This window comes from Neoarius graeffei, chromosome 17 (assembly GCF_027579695.1).
Source record: "Neoarius graeffei isolate fNeoGra1 chromosome 17, fNeoGra1.pri, whole genome shotgun sequence".
Classification (NCBI taxonomy): domain Eukaryota; kingdom Metazoa; phylum Chordata; class Actinopteri; order Siluriformes; family Ariidae; genus Neoarius; species Neoarius graeffei.
In genome coordinates, this window is record NC_083585.1 from 71,331,439 (window position 1) to 71,342,090 (window position 10,652).

Sequence of the window (10,652 nt, forward strand, 5' to 3'; positions counted from 1 at the left end):
TCCACCAAAGCCTGGTGCAAGACGAGGCATTGGGGAGAGCACAATTAGTGAAGGTGTTGTGTGTGTGTGTGTGTGTGTGTGCACGGGGATGTCCACAACTACCCTTTAGTGTCGGTCCACATTCTATTTCGAGGGGAAAAATTTAGAGTAAAGGCGGCGGTTAATCCTCGCCTTACCCACTCGATAATTCTGGGGACTGATTGGCCAGGATTTAGGGAATTAATGACTCGTTTAGTGAAGAGTGGGGCCTGCCATAGTTTAGCGAGGGGAGGTCCCGGAGTGGCATTGGTGGGAGCGGCTGTCACAGAGCCGTCTACGTCATCACTGCGTCAGTGAGGAGCAGCCTGCTCCTCCTCCTCCCTCTCTCGGGGATTCCCTTGCGGATTAACCGTTAGAGCAGTCGCGAGACGAGACTCTGCGGCATGCGTTTGGCCAAGTGAGAGTAATCCATGGTCAAACTCTCTAGCCAAACGCCACCCTGTTCTTCCCCTATTTTTCCATTATTAAGGATAGATTATACCGAGTGACGCAGGACACTCGGACTAAGGAACCAATAATCCAGCTTTTAATCCCAAAGAACCACCGGGAATTCATATTCCAGGCGGCTCACTTTAATCCCATGGCTGGACACTTGGGGCAGGATAAGACACTAGTCCAAATAATGACCCGGTTCTATTGGCCAGGGATTTGCGGCGATGGCTGTAGGTGGTGTACGGCTTGTCGCAAATGCCAGTTAGTAAATCCAGCGGCCATTCCAAAAGCGCCTTTGCGCCCTCTGCCATTAATCGTGACCCGGTTCGAAAGAATTGGGATGGATCTCATCGGGCCATTAGATCGGTCAGCACGAGGCTATCACTTTTAGTTCTGGTGGACTATGCAATGCGATATCCGGAAGCAGTGCCTCTTCGCAATATCTCAGCACATAGTATTTCAGAAGCGCTCTTCCATGTCATCTCCCAAGTCAGAATCCCCAAAGAGATTCTGACTGATCAAAGCACTACGTTTATGTCATGCACACTGTGCGAACTGTATGGGTTACTGGGAATTAAGCCTATCTGCACCAGCATTTATCACCCACAAACGGTTGGCTTAGTCTAACAGTTTAATCGCACCCTCAAAAATATAATTAGAAAATTTGTAAGTGAAGATGCACGTAACTGGGATAAATGGCTCGAGCCCCTGTTATTCGCAGTGCGAGAGGTCTCGCAAGCCTCCATGGGGTTCTCCCCGTTCGAATTATTATACGGGCGTAAGCCGCGTGGCATTTTGGATGTGCTACGGGAAAATTGGGAGGAGGGACCTTCAACCAGTAAAAACAAAATTCAATACGTTATTGACTTGCGTGCCAAACTCCACACACTCACGCACCTAACCCAGGAGAATTTGCGGCAGGCCCAAGAACGTCAAGTCCATCTGTACGACAGGGACACACGCCTTAGGGAGTTCACACCAGGAGATAAAGTACTCATGTTGTTGCCCACGTCGAGCTCCAAATTGATCGCCAGGTGGCAAGGACCCTTTGAGGTCACATGGCGAGTCGGGGACATCGACTATGAGGTGAGGCGAATGGACAAGGGTGGGGTGTTACAGATTTACCACCTCAATCTGCTAAAACGTTGGAATGAGGAGGTCCCCATGGCGTTGGTGGTTCCGGAGAAGGCGGAGCTGGGGCCGGAGGGTCAAAAAGGAAAATTGACATCGCCCACTGCTCCAGTCCCCTGTGGAGACCACCTCTCTCTGACCCAGCTCACGGAGGCCGCCCAGTTGCAGACAGAATTTTCTGACATGTTCTCGCCCCTGCCTGGCTGCACCCACCTCATAGAACACCACATTGAGACGCCCCCGGGGGTAGTAGTGTGCAGCTGCTCTTACTGACTGCCCGAACACAAAAAAAAGGTGGTTTGGGAAGAACTTGAGGCCATGCTCGAAATGCCCACTGCTCTGAGTGTGTGCGTGTGTTCACTGCTTCAGATGGGTTAAATGCAGAGAATGAATTTCACTGTGCTTGAAGTGAGCACAGAAAGCTGGGGATTCAAGCCCCAGCACTGTTGGGCCCTTGAGCGAGACTCTTGACCCTCTCTCTGCTCCAGGGGGTGCTGTAGCACTGCTGACCCTGACCCCAAATTCCTTATGCAACATGCAGAGTAAAAATTTCTCTGTGCTGTAATGTGTTTTTGACAAACACAGGCTTCATTATCTAATGAATGAGAACATCACTAACATCCACATATAAGAATGAAGCAGACAATAAACTGCAACTAAAGCACAGTGTTTCTAATAAAACTCCTCCCAGATTACAGATAAAACCTTTACAGCACGACTATTAACCCTGTAATTAAACTGATCATAATTTAATTATTACACTACACAAGATTAAAATAACTAATGCAGTTAATAACACTACAATATAGAGACTGAACTGTAGAAAACCAAAACTAAACCCAGTCCTAATCCTGCGGTTCACTGAACTAAACGGGATGAGTTCAGCTATTACACAACTTTTATTTGTAGTTTTGTGTAATGAAGTAAAAAGAGGAGGGTCTGAGAGCGAAAAGCCACGTGGAACTTCACCACACTCTGAAAACTTCTCAGTCTCTCTCTCTCTCTCTCACACACACACACACACACCTTTTTCGGTCATAAATAAATCATAAATCCAACACACACCTGAAGGCCAAACACACAGCCGGGAAGGAAACATTACTAATGGAGATTACTACTGGATTATTACTCTGTTATTACTCTGTTCTCATTCATTCAACCGTCTCTCATAAAGCAGATTCACACAGTGATAAAGATATTTATTTAAAAAATAGTATAAACGTATTGACTGAGGTGAATGAGTGCTGCAGGATGATCAGCTGTGTGCTGTAAATCTGCTTCTGTCTCCATCAGTTCTGCTTTAATAAACACACTAACTGAACTGTAATAAACACTAATCTAAAGCTCTTTTCTGCTCTCTGTCTGTTTTCACTCCAAACTTGTGGGATTATTAGCACACACACACACACACACACACACACACACACACACACACACCTTTCTTGCTTTGCCCTCGGGGGGTTTTCTTGGTGGCCATTTTCTCGAGTCGACTCTTCACCTCTGTCTCTTTCCGCGGCGTTTAATCTGAAACCCACTCGGACTTTCGGGTGGCAGAGTTTTGTGGAAAGCTAAATAACGTAGCCCAGTAAAATCAAAATCAATCCCTCCTCCTGCACACTCTGAAGCTTCATAGCAACCCGACCACTGATTTTGAGTGACACCGCATTCGGCCAGTGAGGAACGCGGAATGCAGTTGTAGGTGGGGCGGAGAGGAAAATCCAACCAATCACTACGCAGAACCGTCTGCCTTGATTCAATCGTGTGGATAGCCGCAGGTTAAACCCCGCCCACTACATGCTTTGGAACGTGGCAAGATGGAAGATTCCACTTGTCGCGATATTACAACTACTTTTTGAACTTATCGCGAGAATTCGCCTCCTGCGTTTACTCCATAAAAGATAAAAGTAGAAAGGTGCAATATAACTGTATATACATTTATTTTAAGGTTGTTTAGTTGTCCAGCGCATTCACAGAAAGGCGTGAGGCGGTTTCCATCTCAGATTTTTTTTGTTTGTTTTCTGACTACTTTTAGATTAGAATGAAAATTCAAAATCTGCAATAAATCAACAAAAAATAAAAAGCATATTATTATAATTACGCTTATTTATATTGTGTAAATTCAACAACTTGTGTATTTGTATATTTGTGTATTAAGTCAAATCCTCAGATGATCAAAATTATTAAATGACTTTAGTGTATATCCTCTGCGGTGAGCCACGGGTCCTGAACATTTTGTTCAAATGGGATCATATTTGCTTCAACATTTTATCTAGAGTGAATATTTGATGTCTTTCTAACTATTAAATTAAATTAGCCATGTACTGATCACATGAGAACAGACTGAAACTGTTTTAGTGACTGTAGTTCTCTACCAAACCAAAGGAAGCTGAGTGGATTAAATCACCAGCTCATTCCTTTGAACTTCCTGTGGATCTCCTGAAGCACTCATTATAGTGAGGGAAAGTAATCTCATCGCCCCCTACTGGATGCGTTCCAACCTCTATGGCAAAATGAATGGGAATATCTTTTCAAAACATTACATTTCGGGTTACACTTCAAAGTTAAGACAATGGCTTCCATATGTTGTGCATGTCGGGCAGCTCTATCGATCCTGGTGATCATACTTTATTTTTTCCACCGATTTGAATTGTTTTGAATGTTTTTTTTTAATAAGCTGATCAAAGACTACACGGACTCGACGTCGCGTATGTGACATCACTGCAAGTCCAGCGCCTTTCCAAATGTGTAGCAGGTAGCGGCGGCGAGTAGCCTACATCAACATGCCCATTTGTATAGCGTGGTTGGCGGAGTATTTCTGTACCAATAAGAAATGCATCCCTCGTGGGGATAACCATTACAGATCAGATAGCTAACCCTACTGCTGACGGAATATGAGCGACTCAGTTTGGTTGTAGTCCGTTTCTGACAGGTTAGGCACAATTTCGATCTTTTAAAAGACAGCGAAATTTCACCTACTTTCACAGTTAGTAGATAATCCCAACATATACAACATATTTTTGGGGGTGTACAAGTTCCACGTCATAACTTCGTGGGATTTTTTTTTTTTAAATCGGGTCTATGGGATTTTCAGTAGTCTGGCTCCCAGTTTAGGAACGCTGCCACTAGGATCACTTTTTTTTAAAAAAATCTCACGAAGTTATGACGTGGAACTTGTACACCCCCCAAAAATATGTTGTATATGTTGGGATTATCTACTAAATTTGAAAGTATCAGGTGAAATTTCGCTGTCTTTTAAAAGATCGAAATTGCGCCTAACCTGTCAGAAACGGACTACAACCAAACTGTCTATCAGAGTCGCTCAGATTCCGTCAGCAGTAGGCTCTTGATAAGTTTTGTTCTTCATACTCGCCCTTCCGAGTGCTGACAGCTCTCCCTGTGAATAGCGGCAGTTGACTACATGCCCTGATCTGTAATGGTTATCCCCACGAGGGATGCATTTCTTATTGGTACAGAAATACTCCGCCAACCACGCGATACAAATGGGCATGTTGATGTAGGCTACTCGCCGCCGCTACCTGCTACACATTTGGAAAGGCGCTAGACTTGCAGTGACGTCACATACGCGACGTCGGGTCCGTGTAGTCTTTGATCAGCTTATTAAAAAACATTCAAAACAATTCAAATCGGTGGAAAAAATAAAGTATGATCACCAGGATCGATAGAGCTGCCCGACATGCACAACATATGGAAGCCATTGTCTTAACTTTGAAGTGTAACCCGAAATGTAATTTTTTGAAAAGATATTCCCATTCATTTTGCCATAGAGGTTGGAACGCATCCAGTAGGGGGCGATGAGATTACTTTCCCTCACTATGGCTCTTGGCTTAGGAACGCTACCACTAGGATCACTGTGTTTCACTTTCCCTCCCAATAAACACACCAGTACGAGTAATGTAGAGTCCAGGGTTTTTTTTTAAAATTGCAATAAAACAACAGCAATGACATTGACATGTGACAATAAGGTAAAACAAGAACAAATGACTAAAACAAGTACATAAAGACAAAGTAAATTACATTAATCAACTAAAAGGAAAAAAAACAAGAGGAATATATATTAGAGAACGTTCAGAAGTCTTGTATTTTTCTTATTACGTACAAACTTAAGAGAGTTGAGAAGAGAGGTCATTTCTAGAATAAAAATATTAGAGAGGCTGATTCTTTTTCCATTTCTGTTTATGAATGAAAAACTTAGCCTGTAAAATATAAAAATTAACTAAAAATTCAAACAATAATCAGTTGAGTTTTCATAGTAGAAGGAAATATCTTTAAGAGTGAAAACATAATGACCCTGCTGCGCAAAAAGATAGAAACTAAGGTCTGTTAGAAATTGTTTTACCATCTTACAGTCAAAAAATAAATGTACAAGTGTTTCACCTTCTTTATCACAAAAAAAACAATTCAAACTTATGTCAGTGTATTTGGAAATATTTACATTTGTAGGGTAAATCTTGTGAAGAATCTTAAAATGAATTTCTTTTATTTTATTAGTGATACAATATTTGTGAGGTAGCAGCCAAGCCTTCTTCCAGTTGATATTATGAACTAAAGAGTTCCAAAAGAATTTCCCTCTAGGAGAAATGTTGTTCCTGAGTTGAAGAGACTGACGCACATGTTTATTGTCACATTTTTTTTATCAAATATATTAATGCCGTTCAATACAATTTCTGGAGAAGGAGTATTAATAGGTAAATGATATGACAAGTGACTTTTAATAAGAAGAGCTAATCCTTGAGGGATTGCTTTGATTACTGTGTTAAATTGACGAAAGGGTATAGGGAAGTAATAACGTGACAAAAATTGCTCATATGTCAACAAAGTGCCAGAATTATCAAACAAAGAAAAACATCACATATACCATGTTCAAACCATTTAGGGTAAAATAAAGTTTTGTTTCTCACAGTAATGTCAGAATTGTTCCAGATAACGACTTTATGGGGGGAGAAGTTATGAACAAAGCACATTCTCCAGGCAAGTAGGCATGGAAATTAGAAAGTTTAATAGGTAATTTAGATGGGACGAAGTTGCACTTAAGAATAAAATAAAGACCACCTAATTTATTGAATATGTGATTAGGGATAAAAAACCACAGTGAGTTAGGCTGTAAAAGGCATCTTCGAATCCATCCAATCCTGAAGGAATCAATTGTATTAGAGAAGTCTAAGAAATCTAGACCTCCATTAACTTTACAATCAGTCAGCACTTCCTTCTTCAATTTATGAGGTTTATTTCTCCATATGAAATCCAGAAATATTTTGTTGATCTGTTTGATTGTTTTATCTTTCAAAAATAGGGAAAGAGAGGGATAAACAAATTGAGAAAGACCATCTGCTTTAGACAGTAAAGTTCTTCCATATATACTTAGATCTCGTTGTAACCAGGAGTTAAAGATGTTCTTGGCTTTAATTATTTTTCCTGCAAAATTCAACTCCTCTCTATTCTTAGGGTCCTTAGTTATTTGTATTCCTAAATATTTAACTGTTTGCTTTACTGGGATGTTATTCATTATGGTGTCGTTGCAGTCATGTAGGGGTAATATTTCACATTTTGAAATATTCAACTTGAGACCTGATGCATTAGAAAATTGCTCTACAAGAGCCAGTGCATGGGGAAGTTGTTCTTTATCTTGCAAAAATAAAATCGTGTCATCTGCCAGTTGCGATATTTTGATTAGCCTCTGAAAAATAGATAGACCCTTTAAATCAGGGTCATTAACTATATTTAAAGTGCTGATGACACGAACATGACTCTATGCAATTTCTTAAATAAACTATACAACATGGCAAACATGTTAGATTTCTGTTATAATTACGTGAAAAGAAGCTGTTGTTTCACGAATATCCAACTTTTAATTGCACAGCGCAAGAAAACTGGGTCCTTGGCTCGCGGCCATGTTGTGACGTCAGCGGAAGAACACGCTGCGGTTCACTGGCTGTTCTACTCTGGTTCTACTCAATGGAAATGGTGCATGAAAACGCCGGTGAACTCTCTAGTGCTAGCTCTTCCTCTTCTGGGAGTCTAGAATTGTGTTGATCTCTTCCGAATAGAATCTATGATAGCCTACCCTCTTTACCCTTTGCCTCTCGTTGCTAGGCGGCAGTTACATGAAAGCCGCAAGCTTTCACAAGCAAATACACGACTGATATCATGCTGACTTTATGATTACATTTATGATTATCATGTAGAATCTATAGCTCTACGTACCTTTATCTTATGTCGTTTCACAACACATGTTCTGACAGGAGGACTGTCTTTGGATCCGGCATAGCTACTAGTAGACCCCCTCCGGAATACTGGCAGTGTTGCCAGATTGGGAGGTTTCCCGCCCAGTTGGGCGGTTTCAAGTGCTTTTTGGTGGGTTTTGAACATATTTTGGGCTGGAAAACTTCAGCAGTATCTGGCAACACATACTGCTGACGTTTTCCAGCCCAAAATATGTTCAAAACCCACCAAAATGCACTTGAAACCGCCCAACTGGGCGGGAAACCTCCCAATCTGGCAACAATGTGTAGGCACTGCTGATGGTAGTAACACACATTTGTGCTGAACTGCACACCCAAGAGATTCTTTTAAGCTGGGAAGGGTGTCAAAACAATCCAAATCGAAGTGTTCAGAGCACAGGACGGATGTTGGTGAGGGCTCCCACTTGTCACGAGTGCGCCTGACTTGCTTCACCCACTTCGCATGCAGCTCGGGATCTCTGGGAAACTTGAATAAACTTACCCCATCCTTGTGGGTTTTGGAGCAAAAGCTTGCAACACAAAGCGAAGGCATATTAACTGTGTGTATATGTATAATAATGTATAATAAAAATACTAATAATGATAAACTGAACACCTGTCGCATCAACAACAAACTGGTAAGTTAGGAGGAAGGTTCTTTTGCTGACGTCATATAGCTCCTCCTCCTCCTCCTCCTCCTCCTTTGTCTCCTGGGTGCTGCAGCCCCGTCAAATTTGCCCAAATAGCCGTGTTTTTTATCATAACTTGTAAAATAGGCGCCTTCGTGAATTAATATATGGATCATCGGGAATTACTTTTTATGTTATAAAACATTGCCAAAGATGTCAAAAACGTGTCATCAGCACTTTAAAGCAAGAAGCTCTGTCACTAGAAGAAATAAAAAGGGAGAAAGAGGACACCCTTGCCTTATTCCACGCTCAACATTAAATCTTTGGGTAGTGTTATGGTTAACTATTACTGAACTGTTTGTCATTATAAAGCGTCTGAATTATATTAATAAAGGGTTGACCAAATCCAAATAGCTTGAGAGATTGAAATATAAACTGATGCTCAATCAAGTCAAAGGCTTTATAAAAGTCCAGCAGTAGCATGAGAGCTTCAGAGTGTACCTCATCTGAATAATCTAACAGATCAAGTACCAATCTTATGTTATTCGTAATATGGCGATTTTTTTAATAAAACCTGATTGTGCCTCTGATATGATATCATCAAGGCCAGTCTTAAATCTCTTTGCAAAGACTAACGCTAAAATTTTATAGTCAATTGTTAACAGTGATATTGGATGCCAATTCTCAACAGAATGTGCATCTTTCCCTGGTTTAGGGATTAGAGAAATTACACCTTGCTTCATAGTTGAAGTCATATGTCTCTGCTCAATGCGTTCTTGAAACATACAAAATATTCTCAATGTGTTCCCAGAAATGAACATAGAATTCTACAGATAGCCCATCTATACCTGGGGCTTTGCCTTTCTTCATTGAAAGGAGAGCTTTCTTCATCTCAGCTTTATTTATGCCAGAGTCACAAAGCAATACATATGAATTATCTACGGTTGGGATGTATTTCTCTATTTTTTTAATGAACACTTCCGCTGTACCGTACAACTATTAAATTTGGATGTATATAGTTCTTTATAAAAATTATAAATATGTTTTGAAATTAGAGTAGCATCATTACAGATTTTTCCATCAATATTAAGAGAATTCAGCATTTTCCTTTGACCATTCCTTTTCTCCAAGGCAAAAAAAAAAAAAAACTGGAGTTTCCCCCCCCCCCCCCTCTTCCAGCCATTTGGCTCTAAAGCGCACAAAGGCACCTCTTGCTAGATTCAAATAAATATCATCCAGTTGTAAACTGATATTTTTAATTTCTAATTTTTCTTCTTCTGTATTATTTTCTTTGGTTAACCCATTTAAATGTTGCAATAGTTCAGTTTCTAACTGAATCCTTCTAGCCTTGATCAGTTTACATCTTTTAGTAGCAATAAGTCTAGCTTTATACTTAAAAAACTCCCATTTTTGTTTGTATCCATCACTACAATCAGCAAATAATTCTTTTACAAGTTCTTTAATACAGTCATTGAATTCCTCATCATTTACTAAGGAATTATTAAATTTCCAGTATCCCCTTATTGCTGGTTTATTATGTTGGTCACCCATCTTGAGAGTTATGAATTTGTGGTCTGTTAAAGGTGCAGCAGAGTGAATGACATTTATAACTAAAGACAAAGCAGACTGTGAGATTAAAAAAAGATCAATTCTTGACTTCAATGTCAAAGTACTGTTAGACCAGGTGAAATCAACTAAGTCTGGGTTAAAGAAACGTCAAGTATCAGTTAAGGACAGGTCAGAAAGTAGAGTCCAGGGTGTGTTCAGTTAGTGTAGTTAATCAATCGTCAACACGATCATAATGTGAAATAAATGTGGGCGGCGTAGTGGTTAGCACTGTCGCCTCACAGCAAGAAGGTTCCGGGTTCGAACCCAGCGGCCGGCAAGGGCCTTTCTGTGTGGAGTTTGCATGTTCTCCCCGTGTCTGCGTGGGTTTCCTCTGGGTGCTCCGGTTTCAGTCCAAAGACATACATGCAGGTAGGTTGACGTGGGGCAGCCTTGGGCTGAGGTGCCCTTGAGCAAGGTGCCTGACCCCTGACTGCTCCCTGGGCGCTGTGTGTGGCTGCCCACTGCTCTGCGTGTGTTCACTGCTTCAGATGGGTTCAATGCAGAGGATGAATTTCACTGTGCTTGAAGTGTGCATGTGTGCATAAAGGTTTCTTCTAAATACAAATTATGCAAT

At 41.0% G+C, this 10,652-nt stretch overlaps 1 protein-coding gene across 1 annotated transcript in view; it reads right to left on the reverse strand.

Annotated features, from left to right (window-relative positions):
* asph (aspartate beta-hydroxylase) overlaps nt 1-3,266 on the reverse strand; it is a 95,272-nt gene extending 92,006 nt beyond the window's left edge. Inside the window, exon 1 of the mRNA XM_060897974.1 lies at nt 3,040-3,266. Within this exon, the coding sequence (XP_060753957.1) occupies nt 3,040-3,079 (40 nt within the window). The 5' untranslated portion in view covers nt 3,080-3,266. The remainder of the gene's footprint in view (nt 1-3,039) is intronic.
* Nucleotides 3,267-10,652: the final 7,386 nt, after the last annotated feature.